The sequence below is a fragment of the Dinoponera quadriceps genome, unplaced genomic scaffold, assembly GCF_001313825.1.
Source record: "Dinoponera quadriceps isolate SergipeBrazil2010 unplaced genomic scaffold, ASM131382v1 scaffold1352, whole genome shotgun sequence".
In the NCBI taxonomy this organism is placed as follows: domain Eukaryota; kingdom Metazoa; phylum Arthropoda; class Insecta; order Hymenoptera; family Formicidae; genus Dinoponera; species Dinoponera quadriceps.
This window is the reverse complement of record NW_014555567.1, coordinates 1640558-1663576: the sequence shown is the minus strand read 5'-3', so window position 1 is coordinate 1663576 and position 23019 is coordinate 1640558. Positions and strand designations below refer to the sequence as shown.

General features: G+C 39.9%; 3 protein-coding genes across 4 annotated transcripts in view; 2 read left to right on the top strand and 1 right to left on the bottom strand.

The window, feature by feature from the left end:
* Positions 1–23019, top strand: part of LOC106744696 — a 171482-nt gene that overhangs the window by 16627 nt on the left and 131836 nt on the right. The window contains exon 2 of the mRNA XM_014619655.1: positions 22420–22460. Within this exon, the coding sequence (XP_014475141.1) occupies positions 22420–22460 (41 nt within the window). The remainder of the gene's footprint in view (positions 1–22419; positions 22461–23019) is intronic.
* LOC106744694 (probable methyltransferase-like protein 15 homolog) lies at positions 574–2435 on the top strand. The gene is made up of 2 exons (XM_014619653.1): positions 574–672; positions 889–2435. The coding sequence occupies exon 2, from the start codon at positions 1179–1181 to the stop codon at positions 2322–2324; it is 1146 nt and encodes a 381-aa protein (XP_014475139.1). The 5' UTR covers positions 574–672; positions 889–1178; the 3' UTR covers positions 2325–2435.
* LOC106744693 (C-1-tetrahydrofolate synthase, cytoplasmic) lies at positions 2422–10353 on the bottom strand. 2 transcript variants are annotated; one of them, XM_014619650.1, is made up of 13 exons: positions 10284–10353; positions 8966–9031; positions 7618–7953; positions 6604–6696; positions 6380–6521; positions 6170–6281; positions 4874–5439; positions 4362–4665; positions 4067–4284; positions 3402–3865; positions 3022–3274; positions 2716–2901; positions 2422–2630 (listed from the first exon to the last, which is right to left on the bottom strand). In XM_014619650.1, exons 1-13 carry the CDS (start codon positions 10307–10309, stop codon positions 2541–2543), a joined length of 2856 nt encoding a protein of 951 aa, XP_014475136.1. In that variant the 5' UTR covers positions 10310–10353; the 3' UTR covers positions 2422–2540. The 2 variants fall into 2 exon arrangements, with proteins under 2 accessions (XP_014475136.1, XP_014475137.1); XM_014619651.1 differs by lacking the exon at positions 10284–10353 and adding an exon at positions 9111–9196.

The following is a 23019-nucleotide window of genomic DNA, read 5'->3' as shown; positions in this document are numbered from 1 at the left end:
AATTTAATTTATAAATCGTTACTAATATCTTCACATGTGTAAGCGCCTTGTAAAGTACAAACTGAAATGAAAATAAAATATTTGTTTTCAATAAATTAACTTATATACTTTTCCTTTTGAGTCTTATATATTCACTGAAATTTTCCTAGGAGTGTAATTGCGAATATTTACCACTAAATTTCACTACACTTCGAATCACTATTCATGCATGTGACTACGTCCATAAAGGTTAATAGAGTTATCAACCAAGTAATAACGATACTTTATACATATTGATACCTTCTTGTGTATTTTTCTATCGATATTTTCTTGCTCAAACATCTTTATATATGTTTTATTAATAATTTTATTTAAAGTAATGGATAAATAAAATATTCTCTAACAAAGTAACATTATTATTAGTTTTCCGTTATTCACTACTGGAGGTAAAGTATCGTCAATTTGATACCTACTGAGGTTAATTTTATACTCGGTCAGTAATACTTATCTACAGCTAGTAGACATGTTTTATTCCTAGGTAAGGTAGGTCACCGAGAAACTTTAGCTGTTAAATCATGAGGATATTACGTCACAGGCTTCGTGTATGTTATCCAACGTTGTGATGGCCGGTAGTTATAAGAGTTTCATGAAATTATTGGAATCGTGGCCATTGGACAAATCCAAAGCTGGCAGGTAATTCCTTTATAGCATAGTGTAAAGCAAGATTTTGTATATACAATTTTCACGGAAGCTACTTTCAGTGTAGCGGTATATTTGGTACTAAAGCTGTTATTAGGTTAGGATATTTTATTTAATTTTATACAGCTTCTAACAATTGATTAATTTCAACATTGAGTTAAATATTATTATTTTATTCCACGCAACTTATATGGTTTTGAATGTTTTTAGCGATTTGGGACAACATATCCGTGATCAGCTAAAAATTGCATTTGCAAAAGGTGACGCAGCTAATCAACTAGACCTGGAAAAGTGTAATAGGTATCACGCAAGTTTAAAGAGAATCTCGTCAAATCATTATGGACAAAAATATAAACGCACTTTGTTGAGCACAGCAAGTGGATTGAACAGGGAGGAGTGTAATTTGGCACTGACCCCGGAAATGTTGGAATACTTCAACGAAGAAGATAAAGGAATAATTACAAGATATTATAATAAATTAAAGAATCTTATAGTAAAAGATGATAAGAAGAATTAGACTTACAAGTTTTGTAGACAGATGTGCTAAGAAAAGACATTTCATTGACAGAACGGATAAGCTACTGGTCGATATTAATTTATTATATTCGGCTAACGCAAGACAATGTGGTTCACAATCTGTTCCAAGCAAAAATCCTCACACGCCTGTTATGGCACAAGAAGTATTGACATACATAGAACCATCACCAGGCAAGACATACATAGATATGACATTTGGTGCTGGTGGACATACTGCTAAACTTTTAGAACATTCACCTGATGTAAAGATATTCGCATTGGACAGAGATCCCATAGCATATGAATATGCGCAGAAGTTATCGCAGAAATACCCAGGCCAAGTGATTCCTTTGTTAGGTAGATTTTCGGAATTGCCACAATTGCTTAAGCAACATCAAATTGGTAGAAACAGCATAGATGGTTGTCTGTTTGATTTTGGTTGCTCGTCAATGCAATTTGACATAGCAGACCGAGGTTTCTCTTTATCGAAGGATGGTCCATTGGACATGAGGATGGATGGATTCCGATGTCCGGAGCAAGCTACCGCCGCGGACGTATTGGAGAGAGCGACAGAAGAGGACTTGGTTCGTATCATTAAAATATACGGACAAGAGAAGCGAGCGAAAAAAATCGCGCGTGCCATTATCGAAGCTAGATACATGTTTAGAAAATTGGAAACAACGAAGGAACTGGCTGAGCTGGTTGAGTCCAGTCTAGGTGGTGAAATCAGGAAGGACAGTCTCGGCAGATTTTCACACAGCGCCACAAAAACGTTTCAGGCACTTAGGATTTTTGTTAATAATGAATTAAATGAAATCAATTACGGAATGCTCCTCGCCCGGATATACTTGAAACTGTCTGGCCGTTTAATAACAATCAGTTTTCACTCGCTGGAAGATACTATAATCAAGAGACATATCTCTGGAAATATAACGGATAACCTGGCCAACGTCATATCTCTGAAATATGCAAATCGCGATAAAGCTTTCAATGAGGAAGAACTTGAACGTTTGACAGAAACGCCGTGGAAAATGATGCATAAGCATATTTTGACACCTACAGCTGAAGAAATCAAAACAAATCCGAGAGCACGATCCGCTAAGTTCCGTGCTATTTTAAAGGTGAAATAAATTTTACCTGTAGTATTCCAATAATTCGTATCGTTCTTTCATTGTATAAATGTTGAGATTGTATACTTGTGTACATGGCACATTATTAAAAAAGATATATAGAAATATAAATTTATTGCCAATTACATTGCCGCATGAAACGTAGCGATGCGTTTATCAGTACACATCGTGAGAATGCTTCTTTTACCAAAGAATTTAATTCGCGCGTTTTTTTTTTCAAAATAGACCTTCTATCTCGTCAGTTTCACTATTCCAATCCATGTCGTAAATACTCGGTCTAGTCGACAGTCCTGGCATCATCATTATCTGTATAATATACAAGATAGAATTAGAAGATAGAAATATACGTGATAAATAACTGTTCTTAAATTAATAGTATTTATGCACTTACCTCCCCCACCATAGGAACTACGAATCCAGCACCAACCGAAACGAATATGTCCGTAATGTCGAGTGTAAAACCGATTGGCGCGCCTTTAATGGATGGATCTCCTGTTAGCGAATTCGAAGTTTTCGCCATACATATCGGTAATTTGTTGTATCCCAGCTTGTTGTAGTTTTCAATCTTCTCCTGCACCTATAGCAAACGTTAACAACGCGCGATAACAAACTTGCGACAGTCGTAAAGTTTTGTAGCGGATGCAGTATCGGATATTGATCTTATATATTTCGCATTATGACGTAAGGATTTATTTACATTTTCTGCGAGTACGACTCGACCAGCCCCATAGATCTCCTTGGCGACCTTATTGATTTTCTCCTCGATGCTATCTTCTAAATCGTACAACACCTTGAAATTGCTAGGTTTATTCGCAGCGGCTATCACTGCATCGGCGAGCGCCGTGGCTCCTGCGCCACCGTTGGCCCAATGAGTGCATATTATCGCATCAGATGCGCCGCTTTCTAGGGCTGCTTGCTTCACGAGTTCCAGTTCCGCTTGAGTATCGGTGCTGAAAGGTGACGTTAGGTCATTCTGTACTTCACGATCGACCAGAACGGAAGCAAGATTTTACGTAGCAAAGTCAATAATAGGCGAAAGATTCGGAAGATATATCAATTCTTGCGAAATAGACTCACGTGTAGGAATTGATAGCGACAATTACGGGCACGCCGTATTTCAGCCCATTGTTGATGTGCTTCTGTAGATTTGGCAGGCCTTTCCTGACGAGCTCGGTGTTCTCCTCAATGTATTCCTTCTTCAAAGGCATTCCGGTGGTTACAGACGGTCCGCCACCATGCATCTTCAGTGCTCTGATAGTCGCGACGAGTATAATTGCGTTCGGTATGAGTCCGGATGTACGACACTTGATATCGAAAAATTTTTCCATGCCGATGTCCGATCCGAATCCTGCTTCCGTCACTACGATACCTTCCGGTCCGACCAATTTTAGAGCAATTGCGTCGGCGATGATGGACGAGCAACCGTGAGCGATATTTGCGAACGGACCGGTATGCACCATTACGGGTGTACCTTCCAATGATTGCATAAGTGTCGGCTCTATGGCATCTTTCAACAGAATCGCCATTGCTCCCGTCATACCCTGAGGATTAACAAATATTTAGACAGGCGGCGAAATTGTTTCTGTCGCGCGAAATTATGAAGTTAACGCGAATCGTGCGTAAACATACTTTACGCTGAAAACGCTGGAAGTGTCCAGTTTAACTAGATGATAAAAATATAACCGACGCTTCTTATAGTTCAGATAATATATCTAGCGTAAGAATTCAATGAATATACTAACGAAATCGTCAGCAGTTAAAGGCTCGCCGTTCTTGCTGAATCCGACGACGATGTTACCAAGCCGTTTCTTCATATCTTCGGCATCGGTCGACAGTGCCAGGATTGCCATTACCTCAGAGCCCACAGAAATGCAGAATGAGGTCTGTCTCGTCTTTCCTTTCTCCGTTGGGCTCTGACCGATGGTGATTTTTCGCAAGAATCGGTCATTTATGTCCACCACTGTATAATAGAAATAAGAAAGTGTAAATTTTTTCAAAGTATATACATATGTTCTCTCTCAAGTTGTTATGTCGCACCTCGCGGCCACGTGATGTTCTCTGGATCGATATCCAGCCGCGCGAATCTGCATCGCTCCTCTTCGGTCAACGCGTTCGGATCGGTTTTTGTGATACCCAGTTTCCGTAGTCGTCTCAACTGAATTTTCGAGAATTGCCTGACACCTTTGACAGTCGGTACCAGTCGGTCGTAAAGAGCCTTGTCGGTCTGATTCGACTCGTGGAAGTATCGCGTGTCGATTTGTGCCGCCAGAAGATTGTGCGCAGCGCTGACGGCGTGAATGTCACCTGTCAGATGGAGATTAAATTCCTCCATGGGGATTACCTACGGCAGGTCGACGTTAATTAAGCTGGTCAAGTAAATAACGCTTGTATGGAATTTTCATATAGGGAGTTAAGAATGATAAGGTGTCTGTTCCTAGCTTGTATTAGTTCTCATCTCTTTCTTGAGATTTGATGGGAAAGAGAGGGAAAAGTGCAAGCTCGTGAAGCCTATATAGGAACAGATCCAGAGTGTCGATAATGGAATATACTTGCGAATATCCTCCTCCCGCAGCTCCTCCTTTGACACCGAAAGTAGGCCCTTGGCTGGGTTGTCTGAGGTTAACGAAAGAATTCTTCCCGCGATGCGCCGTTAGAGCTTGTACCAGGCCGAGGGATGTTGTGCTCTTGCCTTCGCCAAACGGCGTCGGCGTGATGCCCACCACTACGACGTACTTTCCGTTCTGTTGATTCCTCAATCTTTCCAGTACCCCGAGACCGACCTTGGCCTTCTTGCTGCCGTAGGGGCTGAACTCGTTTGGCAGCAGTCCGATTTCATCGGCCAGTGCGGAAATCGGTTTCGGCTCCTGGCATCTGGAGATGATAATGTCGCTCGGCACAGGTCGAACGGGATTCAACTTGAGAATTCCTAGTTTCCACTTGGTGGTAAGCATCTTTTCTGCTGCCCTCTGCGCGGATATCACGGTGTTCTTCATCAACATCGCGACTGTCATAGGCCCGACGCCGCCTGGCACTGGTGTGATGTACGAAGCTACCTGGGCAGCTGTCTGATACTCTACGTCGCCCAATAAACGTTGTCCGCTTTTCTTCGTGGGATCTGAAACATTGTTCATGTTGTCACATTGTCAACCTGATTGTCTTTAATGTACGATAAATTTTTTTTCATTTATCCGCTCATACACATAGTAACGTTAGATATATTAAATTTTTTCTAAAGTATAGCAAATTCATCTTACAAATTTAATATACTGGAAAAGTTACTGTTATATACCTGCTGGGTGATAAAAATCACTTCATTACGTATTGTCTCCCACGTATTTTAACGATGAACTAGCTAATACCCGCTATTTATTCGCGGCTTATTATTGAAAACTAACGTACATGCGTGACATGCTTACTTGAACGCGACTGAACTCGAAATAGAAAATTAACGGTCAATGCGACCGCGTTGTTACGAATAACAGTCTTTCCCGTATCGCAGTTTACTGGTAACTCGAGCTGTTCGTAAGTAAATATATCATTTTTTTTTATACAACGCGAGGGTCTGTCATGAAGAGGTGATAACGGATGCGATAGGCGAGATAGATCCTCATATTACAGTCTTTGTGTCTATAATGACGATATGTCAGTGTTATTTCGAAACGATGTTATTCAGGGTGTTTCGGAACATCTAACATGAGGCATTATTCAGTAAAGATTCTTCAACGAGAATTTAGAGTGGATTACAATTTTTTAGAATGAATATATTACCACAAATATAAAGCTGTTTATCGATCATATCTCATAGAGGAAAGAGAAGAGAAAAAAGAAAACAAAGAGTTACGAACCTGGTACAGGATTGATGCCACAATCGATAACAACGGCATCTGGTTTAATCCAATCACCTTTTACTAATTCGGGTTGCCCTATGCCTACAACGAGAATGTCGGCTTCACGTACCTACAATGAAAGATTGAAATGGCACCAGTATGTTGAAAGTGTTCCACTCATTTAATTATTTATGAAGTATAGTATCACAGATTTCAGTAGTTACTTACAACATCAGGCAGATTCTTTGTTTTCGAGTGACAAACCGTGACGGTGGCGTTATGCCATTTTAATAACTCGCTAATGGGAGTGCCGACGATTTTGCTTCTTCCTAAAACCACGGCTCGTGCGCCAGCGATAGGAACGCCACTCCTAAAATTTGTTTTTGTTATTTATCTAACGCACAATGTCTATATTGTGTAATTTTTTAATCTTTATCGGTGAAACAATGTACTTTTTAATTAACTCGATGCAGCCGTTCGGAGTGCATGGCAAAAATCCGGACATGTCACCGATCGCAACTCGGCCTTCATTAATGGTGTTTAGTCTGCAATTAAATAATTATGTGTTTTACGCGTGTGAATAAATACTTATGAACATTTATTGTCGTGTATATGATATTATGCATGATTAAATAAGTTCACGTTTGATGTGGTGAAGATTTTTGCGAAAATCTATAGAATTAGTATTACGATAATAATTGTTTCTAAATCTATATAGTACAAAACATATTTATGCAAATTGACGTCTACATGTGTTTCTATCTCACAAAGCTGAAATCCGTGTGTCAAAGGGCAAGTTATTTTTGTTTTCACTCCTGTTTATCGCTGTTAAATGCGTCATGAAATCTTCTCGGTCACTTTCGTAATTGCGGACATATCTATGCGCTGGTTTACATTAAAATAACCGACAAGCATTTCGCTGACATCAATTTACGGAATTTAATCGGCGACCTATGTATTCATCGATATAGAATATGACGAAGTTGAAATTACATCAGTGCTAAAGAATGTTACTTTATTATGTACGGAAAACATCTCGGTTTGTGTAACTGATTTTATGTTATCTAGGGACAGACGGAAACTTGATTGTAAAAACTAAAAACTAAATTCCTGTGAGAAAATTCTATTCAGTCAATTGTTCTCAGTTATTTCAACTGGGTTTCAACGCTGCCGAATGTGTCTAAACGAATTTTCCGGTAGCGATAACAGAGATTATTTCTTATCACTAAGTTTTCGTCTTATCCCCATTCAATTATACGAACCATTTTTTTTGTGTATTAGCGGTCCGTTCTATTTGAAAGATTCAATTTAGAATGGTTAATAGCCGATTAATAAATTCATAAAAACTGATAATCTTAATCAACAGCTGAACATCACGATACTATTAGTTGATATCAAATTATAATAATTATTTATTCCAATTATTATTAAATGTTATATATGAAAAATAGTCATTATTAACTTACCCATCGACATCTTTATCAGGCGAAACTGAATCAGTAATCAGGTGAGAATTGATTTTGTTTACACAATCGAGCGGCATTTGCACAATGATCCCATGAATGTTAGGATCATTATTCAGTTTGTTAATCTTGCTGATGAGCTCCAGTTCCGTAATCGTGTTTGGAAGCTTCACATGTTGGGCGACGATTCCTATGTCGGCGGCAGCCTTAATTTTCATCTTGATATAGACATTGGAATCTTCCCGGCCACCTACCTGAACGATAGCCAAACCTGGTGCGAAGCCAGATAACTTTTCTTTCAGGTCGTTTACATCTTTGTTTAAGCCGGCACGAATCTCTCTATAAAAGTTGTGTTAAATGTGTATTTGTTAATGCTCTGAGATAATTTCATGTTCATAAATTGTCTGATTTTTACATAAAGAAAAATTAAAATTTAAAGGAATACAATATTTTTAAAAAAGAACATTTTTTTTATTTAAAAAATGTAGGTAACATTAACTTACTTTTATATTGTGCGCTTATTATTTATTTTACAATGTATTTCACTATGTATTATTCATAATATAATTGACTGCCCGGGAAAAAATTGTTTATATATAATTAGATATAATTATATATAATCAAATATAATTATACATAAGGCATCATATATAGAATATGTCCATATATAAAAATATATATTATGTATGAAATATATGTATGATTATACGTTAATATATAATTATATATAAACATATATAATTATACATTTTTATAGATGAACATATTCTATATATAATTATATATGAGAAATTTAATCCGGGTGCATTTATTCAAAATAACAATATACTTTGCGATTAAAGTTCACTTTTCCGCGATATTCGATATTCAAATTTCGCGGGCAATCTTTGTATTACAATTATCTGCTCATATAGATTATTTGTCATATAAACATGGACGAGGTTATTTCTATTGCGTTTCAACATTTATTGTTATTTATTTTATTACTATTTAGTTTATTACTACTATTTCCTGTTACTATTTTCATATCCCATTTGGATGTATGTATTATTGCGTGATTGAAAGTACCATAACCTCATAAAGAATATGCGTCACTATCGTATAATAAATTATAACACATATTACGTCTTATATAGTCACTTTTATTCCAATCAAACTATTATAATTAATATGAATAATGTTTTTAACAAGGTTTAGAAAATTCCAAGTAACAATTCTTTTTTGCAAAATATGTGATTGCATATAGTAATTCGCATTGTCATAATTATCTTCTCAAGATAATTAATTGAATTCTTTTGTTTTTGCGAATGCGAAATGATTATTTGTGTAAATTAAATAAATGACTACTCACTTCGCCAATTCCGTTCCGGACAGTATAACTCCTCGCACATTCGTAGACATGGCTTTATCCAAAAATCTGAAAGAATTCCATTTAATTTAAACAAATTTACACTTTGTTAGAAATCGAGCTTAGATTTTTCACTATTATCACTAACTCCACTATTATTCAATGTTACAAATTGACAAGTTCCTTTGTGAATATTAGCCTCTGTATTTACGGACTGACTGGTGTTGATCAAATGGATCTGTTCAGTGTTCGGACCGGTTTACAAGTGGTTTTCGACGTATACATATAGGGTGGTCTAAAGATACGAGTTATATCAGTATTAATATTCTTGAATAAATTTAATTTAATTCTTTACAAGAGAATTATAATCTTTCATCTGTTTTCACAAATATTTTTATTCTTAACGTAATAGTCAATCAATCTAATAGTTCAATCAAATTGTTTTTAGAAATATAGCAGTTGAATTACTCGTGGATTTTTATTCATTTATTCAATTTTGAAAGTTAATTTAGATGTATTTCGTCCTTAATTCCCTAAATATCGAGAATAAAATTTTTGAAAACAAAGCGGATATTACTTCGATAGACAATATTACGTCTTTTTGAAGCACCTTATGTATAGTTATCTCTCTTTCGTTGCATCATGCATGTACACTCTGATTCTCAAGTATATGCATATGATATAACATTCCCCTTACCAATGAAAAACAAATGATTATAAATTATATAAGATGGCTCTTAATTTTATAATATATTTTAAAGAAAAGAAGAAAAATTATAACTCGTTATATAACGCGTCTCGTGCTGCGAATGGCGAAAGGCGGGCGTTTCGAATGTTCTCTATTCGTTACAACCTCAAAGATATAAAGTTTGGACGATCTATGTACAAGTGATATTTTCCTTATCTTGTGTCTTAGATTTATCTTCCTGGAGTATTAGCGTGCGCGTAGTTCAGGAGTACTTTTAAATGCAGATGAAGAAACATGCAATTCCTTATTCTTTATACATTCTTTATTCTTTCTTAGTAAGTTTTGTGTCAATACAATGTTGCTCGTCGTTATATAGTGATAATAATCCGAAATTACTTTGTAACGTATTATTAATGTTTTCTTTATGTTTCATAAATTTTATTTTATAATTTTTATTTATTCATAGGATGCTTATTAACTTGAAAAATAATAAAAATAATGATTAGATGTTTAATGATCCGTAAATTTGTTTAAATATGTTTTAATTTAAATGTTAGTTAAACGTAAATCTAATATAAAAAGTTTTAATTAACGAAACGTATGATAATGTTTCAATTAATGGTAGTCTCTTACTTAAATGCTGCCGGTGCACGTATCATGAGACGATGTCACGCAACGACTCAACGATAACTATTAATTTCGCATAACTTTCGTCGATGATTGTATCTTTGCGGGGATGTGAATTAAACATAAATATGCAATAAAAATACGAGGTCTGACGGTTACGCATATTACGAAATTCAATGCGATAAACTCTGACATATTTTAGTCTTATACGTTCGAATCGATATATAATTAATATTATCTCCTGAACTTGTATTATTTATTCATACATTCCTATTCTTTATACAATATTATAAAAAAAATTGATAATAAAAGTTTCCTTAATATTTGTCGCGAATAATGAAAATATATTCATACTAAATATTGAAATATTAATCAAGATCAGACGCTTAATATATAATTCATTGTTATACATCAAACGCTTAATACATAATTATTACAAATAAAAAGATGTGAAAATATCATTTGTAAAAAATGAAATCGAAAATTGAGAATATCGCAATCGTGAAAATAACTAAGCAATAAACGTTAATAAATTATTTCTTTCTTAAAATTGAAGATTTTCTTTTGAAATGAACCACCGGTTATCTGCGCTGTTTTCGCAAAGGACGACGCAGATATAACTAGATTGTGATGAAAAAACTTGCAGTTAGTTAAATAAATTCTGATTCGACCCGACGCAGCGGTTCAAAGAGAATTTACTCTTACTCAGCATTTAGTCGGTTTACCAGCGGTTAGTCCGCGTCGGGCATCATCGTCTTCGTTTCTTCGTGCCGCCGATTGGCGGATCTGTAATATCGTTAGGCCGCGGTTTCGACCGGGCCACTGTGCTGCTAGAGGTCAGAACAATCGTTGAAGATTAGTAAGATTAACCAAGATCCCCTTTACGTCTGGATTGCCCCTTTCGCCGGAGAACCCGCGAGCTCAAGGAAGGAGCACGATCCAGCACTCGGACTATTGCCTTGTATGTAGATCCGTTCCTTGAATCTCGCGGGACAACTTTACGTTCCCCAATGTCGGTCCTTTCTCCTCTCCGACTCGCCGGTATCCCTTCACTACCGGTGTGTGAACTTAATCGCACTTTAATTGCGTATTCTTCGCGGCGTATCTTCGTTTAGTAAATTACACCTTCGTTTTGGCTATATTTAGCAATCAAGAAATATGTCGACGTGACTATGCGTTTTCCAAATCGCAACGTTTAATAAGACATCACGTTGGTTTTAATACATCTCTATGATTGATTTAAGATACATCAGGTCCGTCGAGACGTTTACCTCTCTCGGCGCATCGATCTCACGTTCCTCCGAGACGAATCGCTCCAAGTTCCGGCGATTTCCTCGGGAGGACCTTCGACAGTTTTGCGCCTCGCGGGTACGTGTTCGTGACTTAAGCTTAATTAATACCAAGTCGGACGGCCAGATCACGTGGAAATTGGCGGTCTATATGAAATTGTCGGATCGATGCCAGCAATCGGCATCCATAATTGCTCGATGCCAGTTTCGCACGGAGCTCCATAATCTAGCCGCCCCGCCTTTAAGGAAATCCCGTGGGTGGTCTTTGCTGGTTGGGTGGAGGTCTCCTCTCTCTCTTCGTTATCGTGTCGTCCCCTCGGCATCCGCATCCCTCGTTCTTCTTTGCCCCTCTCGACGATTCCAACCTTGATTCGCGGATCTCGCCCGCGGCGATTTTTCGCGGAATCAATATCGACACGCGTTTTATGATTTTGCACTTCTCTTCTTAGAGCGCAGCCTTTGAACCAACTCGGTCTATGTCTTTCGAATGTCGTTGACGAAACGACCGTTTAGGAAGAACTCGAAAGTCGTTGCAGACCGGATGGTCCAGCTGCTCGTAGGTTGACCGGTTTGAAAAGAAGAGCAGGATCAAAACCGGAACCACAGTGAATCTTCGCATAATAGCATGAATGGTGATGAAACGGTTCTGCTGTCACGTTTCTATGCGATGCCCTTGATGATCTCATTAAAGTCTTCAAAGCAGTGGAGGTAAAACTGCACCTTGATTATGTGATATTATTAACTTTAATAAAATATTAAAGAAACATTGAGACAGAAACTGTATATCTTGTTTCCTTTATACATGAAAGACATATGACATCTGACCCGGGGTATGGGATTGTACAATTTGCACGATATTGCTTTAAGATTAATAATTTTTTTATCCTCTTTCTTTGTCAGAACCCTCTTTTTCGAATTTATTCATTTATTCGAATAATTCACTACATTTTATTGATGACAAGTCGCAAAAGTTCTATGTATAGTACTCTCTTATATTAAATCCTCTCGATCGAGGAGATACGTTTCCCCAAGACATGTTCATTGATCACACCGTTGCAGCATACGTGATCTCGCCACGTTACGTCGAGATCTTTGTCGTCGACACTACTACGCGCTTCATCTTTCTCGCCGTCGCTGTCCGATTCTCTAGATCGCCGAAGTCTGCAGAACTAATATAGACGTCGTGAAATCTTCGGCGCGGCTATACCGAGCAATGGAGAATTGTTACGAAAAGGGATGGTAGCTTCGTCGCGACGTACGTACCCACAGATTCCAACTTGTGCGGATAGTTGGGCTTAAGGGTTCCAGGGAGAAACTAGCCTTGGGGTGACCGGAGGCTACGGATGATCGGGGCTGAAGTAAACCGTCGGGATGGGTGGTGTGACGAAGAAGGGTTGGGAAAAGGGGAGGACGGTCTAAGGCGTAGGTGGAAGGTCGCTGCAGATCTCGGAGAGCAAAGCAACTCGAACCGCAAATTCCTTTACGGTGTTCGGCGCGCGGCGCATTCGCAGTTAGAAGCAAGGAACTGACTCGTTTTCGCTAATAGGGCGCGTTTAACTTCGAGCACCCCGCGCGCGCGGAGGGCGCGCGTTGTCCCAATTCTCCGCTACGCTCTCGAGATTTCCGTTACAGGGATTTCTACGTTTACCGCGTCACCGGACACGCAAAGCTCCGCAGGGGCCGCCTGCGGACGCTGCGCATCGGCGGTCCACTTCGATTGCGAGTTTCGTTCCACGAGCGCGTTTATATTGTCGGTTGCATAGATATTATCCTTCCCCAACTTTGAGCATCGTGTTAATCGCGACTCGGGGTGCCTTATTTAGCGAGACTCGCGTTTTATTTTCACCCGGGTAGTCGAATTTCTACTTTTTTTCCCTCCATCCCTAATTCTAATCTCATTCAGCGCAGTCTAAGTTTGAAAAATGTTTGGAAAAGGAATCCCATATCTCATTATACGTAATAGTTGTGACTATAAAATAAAATATAAGTTTAGGAAATATCTGTTAATAAGAACAATTTATTTTTATTGGTAGCGCTATTAGCGCTTCAATTACTTCAGTACCGCAATGTTACTTGTTCATTTTAAAGAATCAATGCATTGATATCTTGAGATATATAAATTCGTTGAACTGATACAAATATCGTCGAGTAATTGAGAATGCGACAACGTCGGAACACGCTTATTCGACGCGCCTGTCGAATCACGGTTGCGTAATTTGGTCACTCCACAGGTGAGGACCGCGACGTATTCTCCATCGGGGAAATCTTAGCGGGGGTGCTAGTGGAAATTAATAACCGGTCGCCACTCCCTCGCATCTAGGCGATATCTCGAAATGAGAGAGACGGAGCGAATTGGGCGACGCGACCGGCAATAAATAGATGATTGAACGCAGTCCCGGCGTCAGACAGCGGAAGGGATATGAAATTAATACAAGTCCTGCAGGTCTATCCTGCAAGGCGTTTATACATTCGCGGAGGTATTTCTGGCATCCTTAAGCTCCTCGAGCGGAAGGACCCTTCGATGCGAATATCAAGGAAATTAGAGACGTCAGTAGGCAAGCCCGAATTATCGACGCTTCGCCGAACAGTCGTAGGCGCGGTCATCACGTGATTCGTTCTGGTGAATCGCTATTATACATATCTGCGACCCCTGTACAGGACAGAAAGACCGCGATGTTACGCTATATCGGAGGATCGGCACGTAAACTTGCCGCGGTCAGCTAGTAACGATGAATTATCGCTCGCGAAAACTGCACTAAAACGAATTAACCGCGTCGAGCACCGCGTAACTTTCGCGCCGAATGAAATTCTCTCTTGGCGTCCGATACTTCGCGTGCGCGTCCTTATTTTTCCCGATGCGGTAAAATCTATGGCGAAAGTTCGAAGGTTCCGCGAGATTGAAAATGCATCCGGCGAGGCGGAGGCTAAGCTACCGGAAGTTTATATGGGATAACTTTGCGGCACAGACTCGCTCAGAAATGGGATTGACATTATCGCTCTGAGTTCGGCTACTCATGCTGATTGGATGCGGAAAATCGATGCTTGCGTAATAGGTTCGCCCTGAAATCGAAAGTGCATTTACATACATTAGGCTATCCCGCATTTTCGATTTCAAGAGAAAAATATTCCGTCCGTTGATAAGAATTATAGAACCGTAAGAATTCGCATATCGTAGAATCGTACATCATATATCGTTTTCGAGTACGATTTTATTCAGATCGAGCGCGGTTTAAGCAAAAGAAACGATGATTAGTCTTGCATCTGAATATTTAAGGTTTAGTTGAATTTTGACAAATATTACAGTTATTCTCGTGCATTTTGTTAAAAGATTTTTCAATCGACATATTTGTTCTGGAAATTTCAATATCGCTCTATTTTCTAGCACTATTTTCTTTTCGCGGAGCGCGCTACACATTTGTCCAGTCTAAATGATCGCAAAGTATATGGAAAACGTTCAACATTAAAGAAACCCGTGTCTTCCTTAGTAATGTGAGCACCGATTGATCGTTACGATGGTCGAGAGTGGTTCGGTCAATAGTTGGGAATTTCGAGGGTACCCTAACTGTGTTCAGGGCAGGGGCAAGAAAGATAACTTTGTAGAGAGGGTAAGACGTGGCTTGCTGGGGGTTGATTGGGCGACCCCTCGCCGCCCCTGCTACTCCGGCAACATCGCCCTCCATCCAGCATCTCGCTTTCTCTCCTCTATGATGAAAGCGATTTCACCCTTCCTGTAGCCTTTCTAGAAAAATATGGCCGCCCAAACACAATTTGAAGGGGTCCGAACACTTCGTCCTAACGGCTGGTCAGAAGATAGAGTGACGTGGTCCATCTTAGGCGAGTGTTGCGAAAGATTCAAAACATAGAGAATACTTATGATGTAATATATTGTGATGAATTAATAATTTAATAATTGTACGAAAATTGAATGGAAGATGTGAACATGATATTTTAAAAAATCGCTCGACGTAAGATAAAGTTTTAATTAGAACGAGAGAGAATATAAAATGCAAAGAAGAAAAGAATAAGAAAATAGAAAGAATTAAATTTCTATATTCTATATATTTTGCATATGAAACAGAAATGAATAATTGTGACAGATGATTTTATTCAATCACCATCAAATTACGCGGCATAGAGAAGCTTTCGTTAGATTTGTGATTTGAGCAATCTTCTCGTCGGACGAGATGGGTAATGAACAAAAATTGCAGTGCCATAATCAAGCCTAACAAACGATTGCGGTTCGAATAAAGAGGATAAGGAAGTGAAAGGGTAGTTATCGTTAAGATTCGAGATTGATTTTGCGACTCGACGGGAATTACCGTAAATAGGAGATTTGCAAAAGGCATCCCGTCTAAAGCAAATAGGCTTTTGATGCACATTGCGTCATGATTGCTTGAACAATTGCCGTGGAATTGTAATTGGCTGTCTGACTTGATTGCCTGAACACTTTTGATTTAGATTGCAGAGAGGATAATACAGTTATAAAAATATTCACGTACGACATTTTAATAGAATGTATAATGAAGCGTACAATCAAATATTATACGTAGACGTGAGACACTTCTTATTGATTTCATTCGCATCGAGAGAATGTTTTGTCGTGTTAAAATAATATATCCCGTGCGAAAGAGATTTTTATTCGAATAATTAATACACGAAATCGATCGCAGCGATTTTAGACGCGTCGAATTCTAACGCACACTAATCCGAAGCCGTCCCGTACTTGCGCCGGGAAGTTCACGTCAAGATAAAGTTCCTCCCGCAAAGTTTAAGGGATATCGGGGTGCAGTGGTGCCGAAGCATCGAGATCTCTCGCAACAGAACAATAGTAGACGCCGGATTCCCTTCTTAGATAGCATCTACATCGTCGGGTTGGTCAATGCAGGAAGGGTGACTACAGCCCATTTCTGACCTCCATGAAAGTCCGTACCCGGATCGTCTCGGAGTGTCTACCATCTTACCAGCGATATTGAGTTATGGTTATTACGAGGTACCCTCCTTATATAGGATACTTCGTACCCTTTGAAGTCACGGCGGTTTCGATTTTGGCAAGCTTTTTTGCTCGCGGTCGAGAGGATCGCTTGATGAGCGACGGGAGCGAATTTGCGGAGTCGTGCACGTCCTCAGATTTTCGTTCGCCACGATAATAAGGGAGTGCGATTAAAGCTACAATTGAAGTGTAGACAAGCCGTATAAATTTAATCAAACTTGTAATAAAATTGCATTAATTTGATGTGATTCGAGAAACGTATCTGTAACAATTATTCAAGTACAGCGATCGCTGTACACGGTTTGCAGTGGAAACTTACCGCGGTTGAGGTAGGGCCTTCATTATACTGATACTCTCACACGCATAATCCCGATTTATTTCACATCGGAAGTTTCAATCTCCCCCGAGCAGGGCTTTGTCTGATTTAAACGCGAATACTCGCGAGGCCGCGAAGTAATCCGATATCGTCGTCGTGCGTCATCTTCGGCGCAAATACGTCCGACGCACACGCGACATATTCACTTTCCGGTAGAAGTAAGAACTCGCCGGGACGCACAAGGGAGATTCCGTTCAATCACGACCCTTCCCGGTATTCCCGGGGGTGCGATTACTCGGCCAGAGGTACATCGATGCAGACATATCATGCGATGCATCCCTTCGGTCTCCTCTCTTCCCTCCCGGTATCTCGCGAGCTTCTTGCCGCCACCCCCACGTACCTCCGAATAACTTTAGTTACTTTGCTCGACTGTTAGGTACCCGAAGCCAACGCGTTGCCAAAGTACGAAACTCCCGGCTCCTAGGAGAGTCCTAGGTAATCACCGAACTTCGCCGCTCCCTCGGGAACGGGCGGCGGGGCCCCACCCCACGATCCCGGCACCAGGAGCCGATATAACTTTGTTCCTGGGGGTGCAGTACCGCTTCACGAGCCAAGGCGACCCCATAGCCATGGCCACGATGGTCGCCGTGGATTTCCCATTGCCGTGCACGACTCGTATTATCGTCGCGGGGCGAATCCCGAAAAAGTGTCTAGTTGAAGGAGCGTTCGTATTTCTTCCTTCTTCTCTCCCGAAATGTTAAACGTTCGTTTTTCCGTCGCATTCGATCCGTCGGCATATCTCAAGACGAAATAAAATATTTTGCGTTCCTACACGAAATAGCAACGCGATTTCGTTGTTGCGTTCGTTTGACGGTGGATTTACTTATCGTCGTTCTGAAAGAGTTCCGAACCAGACTTTATTTTACTCTTTGACGTAATAAGTATACTTTTAAACGAGCAACGTTATAGCATATATTAGATTTATAACAAACTTAGAAAAGTAAAAGTTTATATATATCGCAAAAGATAATTAACTAATCTGTTCTGTACACTATAAATTTTAGCTATTGAGATGAAAGCTTCTTAGAAGCAGCATAGTCGCTTTACATATATTTCGTGTGCTACAAGAAATGTTGGTAACTAAGCAAAGTATCTTAGCTGACATGTGTATATCAAGAAACACGTATCTTTCGATCATAATTTTTCTAATTGAGAGAAGATGAACTCACATGTCACTTTTGATATTGAATATCTTTGATTTTCAACATAGAAATCTTGAATAGAAATCTTGTAACTACAATATTCTCAAAGCTGTCTAAAGTAACTGCGAACTTACTCAAAGAAATCAACAGCGTTACATAGATTAATTCGTTAAAATTCTATCGAAATATTTCATTACGTTTTAGTATAATTCATTAGGCAACTTTTCTAATTGCGTTCCATCGGTACATGATGAATAATCGGTAAATTGTTAACCACCACGGCAAACGTCGCCGAGCGAAACCGTCGTCAGCAGATTACACGCGCTATGCTTAACCTGTCGTTTGATTTCGAACGCTCATTCGCAGCGTTCTTGAGTGAAAACAGCGATGGTTCGCGCTCGTTACGGTCGGTCTACGAATCTCGAGAATTTCACTCTTATCGCGGCTATTCTCAGCGAAGCGGGTCGATGGACAATAAGGCCGTTGGATGGATCCGCGTATCTCAACAATGGCGGCTTATTATCTCGGACAAAAGCAGAGTTATGCTTCTCCCCGGGTCGGGGTGGGCGCCAGTCGCCCCCGGGAAAGACGACGGCGACCATAAGCCTACTAATGGATTCCTTCAGCGGCAGCTGTCGCCTTAAGATTGACCGACTTCAACTGAATTAATCTCGATGTCCGTGCCACACCGTTTTCCGTGAATTACGCCCGTCGAGAAAACATCCCCCGTTCGCGGCACCCTCAACAGAACTTAGCGCGAAGCCGATGAACAAAAGATCAAAAGTATACAACGCTGTTCATCTCACGATTATTTTATCGGATAAATTCTCGGATAAAAGATAATTAAAGTTCGTTCTTTGGTGAGGTGTTCCTTTATCTGACGCAATATTAAGCGACTCGGTTGATACTTTCGCGACGGAGAACAATTCAATTTGGCGGAAATTTTCGGAAGAAAACGCATTTGTTGATTAAACAAGGCGAATCCAGCATTTTGTCCCGCGAGTATCACAGAGATGGCGTGTGAAGCCATTTTGCGAGCGGCTCCGGCAGTCAGACAGTGGGAGGGTTAATTATTGATCGCAAATGTCCGACGCTTCCCTACAGCCACCTACTCGACTTAGGGGTAAGCTTCTACCTCCTACGCTCTGGACCGCTCAGGGAGGAACCGATCGGTAACTCACACATGTATCTCTATCTAATTAAGATTTAATATATGTGTTTAACGAGATTCAATTACATTGTTCGTAGATAAGTCCCTTAATTATAACCTCACTCAGATTATCGGGATAATTATATGATGTTCGATTGGTATCAAACGCTTAGCTCCTCAGCTTTGCACCCGGAGGCGAAGAGAATATAATTTAGTTAATTACTGATTCCTCGATTTGCCATAGATATCCGGTTATCTTCGCGGAAAAGTCGTCACCTTCGAAGGATTGAGCGAATACACAGGTTGCCCGCGGAGCAAAGAAAGATTAGATAGTCAAGAAAATGTTAACTCCGATTTCATCAAGAATGAGATTGTTCCCGAGTTTTGCGGGACGCTCTATATGTATCGTACGACACAAATTTGACGGGGCTATTCGAAGCCTTTTTCACTCGCCACCGCGAATCGAATCCCGTCGTGTTCGGCGTCGCGACGTTCACTGATCTCGTGGCTAAGCGCTGCCGCAAAAATCGATGAGGAATGAATCCCCGGCGAAGACGCGATTTCTCGAAACCAGTCCGTCGCCGGAATCGAGGGCTGGTCAAACGCGTTCGCTCCGCTGCTGGACGAACTGGTCTACGATTTTGCGGAGCGCGTGCAGCATCTTGATGGACCAGTCGCGAGTAGCGACCGGTTTGCGGTGCTTTGCGCGGCAAAAGAATATCGTCGATTCAATTCCCCGTGACCGGACATCGAGATGACCAACCGGTCCAGCAGATGTTGATTCAGCTGCTGGTCCAAGTAGCGATTATTGAACGGAAACGAGATGAGAGGGGAAAGAAAAGGATAGGGTGGGGGAATATTGTTTTGCGGAGCAAATTATACATTGCGGTCTTTTATGGGCCTTGAAATAACGTATTTATTCGTTTGTCCAGAAATATGCCGATCCATTCGTTCGTTGTTGGCGTAATTTACAATAATTGTGTACAATTTGTATACAGAAACATATAATGTTTTTTTTATTATATACATCTCAGAGTTGTGCTATCGTACGTCATATTCGCTCGTTGTGTATAACGGGTAGAGCACATTTTGTTTTATCGTGAGATAAAAAAAGAATTTATCGTAAAGCGAATATACATTTAATATTTAATTTCGAAAGTCATTTTCAAATAATAGATGAGTAACGATGTAACATATGTAGTTTTGATGAGACTTATTATATATTTCTTCAAACACACACACACACGTACAAATGAAAATCATATATTTCGATTATAAAGACAAACGAATCTTGTAACGCGATAAAAAACCCGAAACTTCATTCTTTGGGGCTTGCAATAGTTCAGCTGGAAGTACAGATTCGGCTGTAGGAATAGCAATTTAAACGAGAGTTGACATAGGACGGATGGTAATAAAATTAAATTGACGTTCGTTTAGATAAACGCGAATATATTACGATATAAATGGATTCATGATTTTCGTTAATAAATAAACGCTTGTTATGTTAATAAGAAATGGAGTAATTTACGTTATTAGTGGCATCAGATTATCATAGATAATTGTAATGACATAAACAGATATAAACACCGGTATATCCAGCTAACAATGTATACAATGATTATTTTCCAGTGAATATGCTAATTTGTTAAACACGAAGTGCAGTTTTACGCATGCTATTTCCCACAAGCTTATTTTTTTTTGCAAAAACTGTTCGATCAAGTCACATACGCGTGACACATTTAGCTAATTGAGAATACAGACTGAAATTCCTATTGAAGTTGTTCACACAACGTAAACTTATACCCACAACGCATTGAAATTGATAATATTACGAAATTTGACTTTACACCACTTTCAAAATCACATACATGCATATAGGATTGTCTCGTGAAGCTCATAAGCAATGTTCGTTCGCGTGCTGAAGTAATATTTAAGCAACGTGTTGTATCAAGATATGTTTCTACACACACACTAAAAGTTTGTGCAAGTATTATTACATTTGCATATTATATTTCGCTTGATGAACAATTCGTTAGGTATCCTCGTGAAATGCTGTTAAAGGAACAACAGTTCGCAGATTTGCGCGTTTCACATGGTTATCCATATCTACATTTTTATCGTCCTCTTCCAGGTCTCTACCTCTCATTACAATTTCGAGCGCATTTCCATGCATTTGCCAGAATATATATTGTATAATTATTTGCGGACCGTTTTCGACAGTATTAATTTCAAATGTATCGCTCGTGTGCAGTTGTAGACCGTCTAAAATTTATGAAACGCGTAATTGACAAAGGCCGCGTGCGATGATCAAAAATTCTCAAAAGCAATAATTCCGTCGTCGTGCGTGATGGTAAACAGAGCGGTTCTCAAAGCCAAAGAAGCGAAATTAAACTCGTTTAAAATGTGCGCGGGCTGATTAGTACGTAAACACCGTGCAGTAAAGAGCCGCTTTGTAAACAATTAGTCGTCTGCAGGAGCCACGAAGGTGGAGCGTGGGTGGAGCGCGAGCGTGCTAATAGGCCGCGATGAAGAATGAAACTTGGCCGACCGGCGGTATAATCCCGCGAAATACGTGTGTGCGCGCGCGCCTATATGTGTGTGAAGCCGGTAAATAAATAATTAAATAATTAGCGCGCCGTGCCGCCGAGTGTCGTGCGTTTCTCAGCCGGCGCGCGTGTTCTCAACAGTCGCTGGCGTGAAAGAAGAGGTGAGAAAAAAGGTAGTGCTCCGGTAGCGCCGAGTGGAAAGCGTTTGACTGTGTTACGTGCTACGTGGCCGAGCCGAGCCCGAGGACAATTCCTTCGCGTTAACCCCTGGACGGCATGAATTTCTCGTAAAGGCCTGAAAATAGCGAGCCGCCCATGCGTTCGTTGACTCTCGACCCTATGTCTTCACGAATTCTCGCCCTTTCTGCGCGGAAATGTAAATTACATATTCGCCGGAAATGGAGTCGCTGGAATTTTTTATTAGCGAGTCAGGTGTGACGTTCGGTGGTGAAATAAAAGGTACTTTAATGCCTGTTTCGCGGACTTGCATCTTGATTTAAGTAAAAGTATTAGCGTGGCGTAAAGAATTTTTCACCATGTCTAATATCGGACCTCCGCTTCAGTTAATGAATTTACCGTGGTAGATTTCACTTTATCGTAGACCACGTAAGACGGATTTTGATCGAACTTTTGCGTTTTTCTGTTTCAGTACGAATTTAAACGTTAGAAGCTGCGATGTTGCATCTCTGGGTGAGTAAATTTTATTCAATACAATCTGACATTCTGACATAAATGTTTCCTACGATCAGCCGTAAATTAAATTTCTAACAAAGTAGCGTTTGTGCCTGAAATTCAGCGAAAGTCAAAGTACGCTGTCCAAAGGTACTGAAAGGTTTTTGTCAAATTGTTTGTATTTTCAATCACTTGAGAATAATGTCGATAACGTGATACTTTGATGTTTTTGAGAATATTCAGCTCTAAATAGCTCGAGAAATTCATTCCGGTAACTTTCAAGGGAAATTGAACCAAAGGAAAAATAGTCTCGTGATAGGCGTACGCCATGTACAGTTTTAATTAAGCTTCCTCCACGACTCGGATAAATTTTTCCACCCTGCTATGTTGCTATTTGCCACGTCGACGCGTAAATTTTCAAAATATTTGCAAGACTGTCGTTTCGCCGTATTATTTACACATTGAATCCGTGAGAGTCACCCAAGGCGAAGTCGGGGGGTTGCGAGATACGAGCTCTTCTTGGCCGTATTTCTCCGTTGTTTTTACTTTACCGCCCTTCCGGTGGCGTGCACGCGCG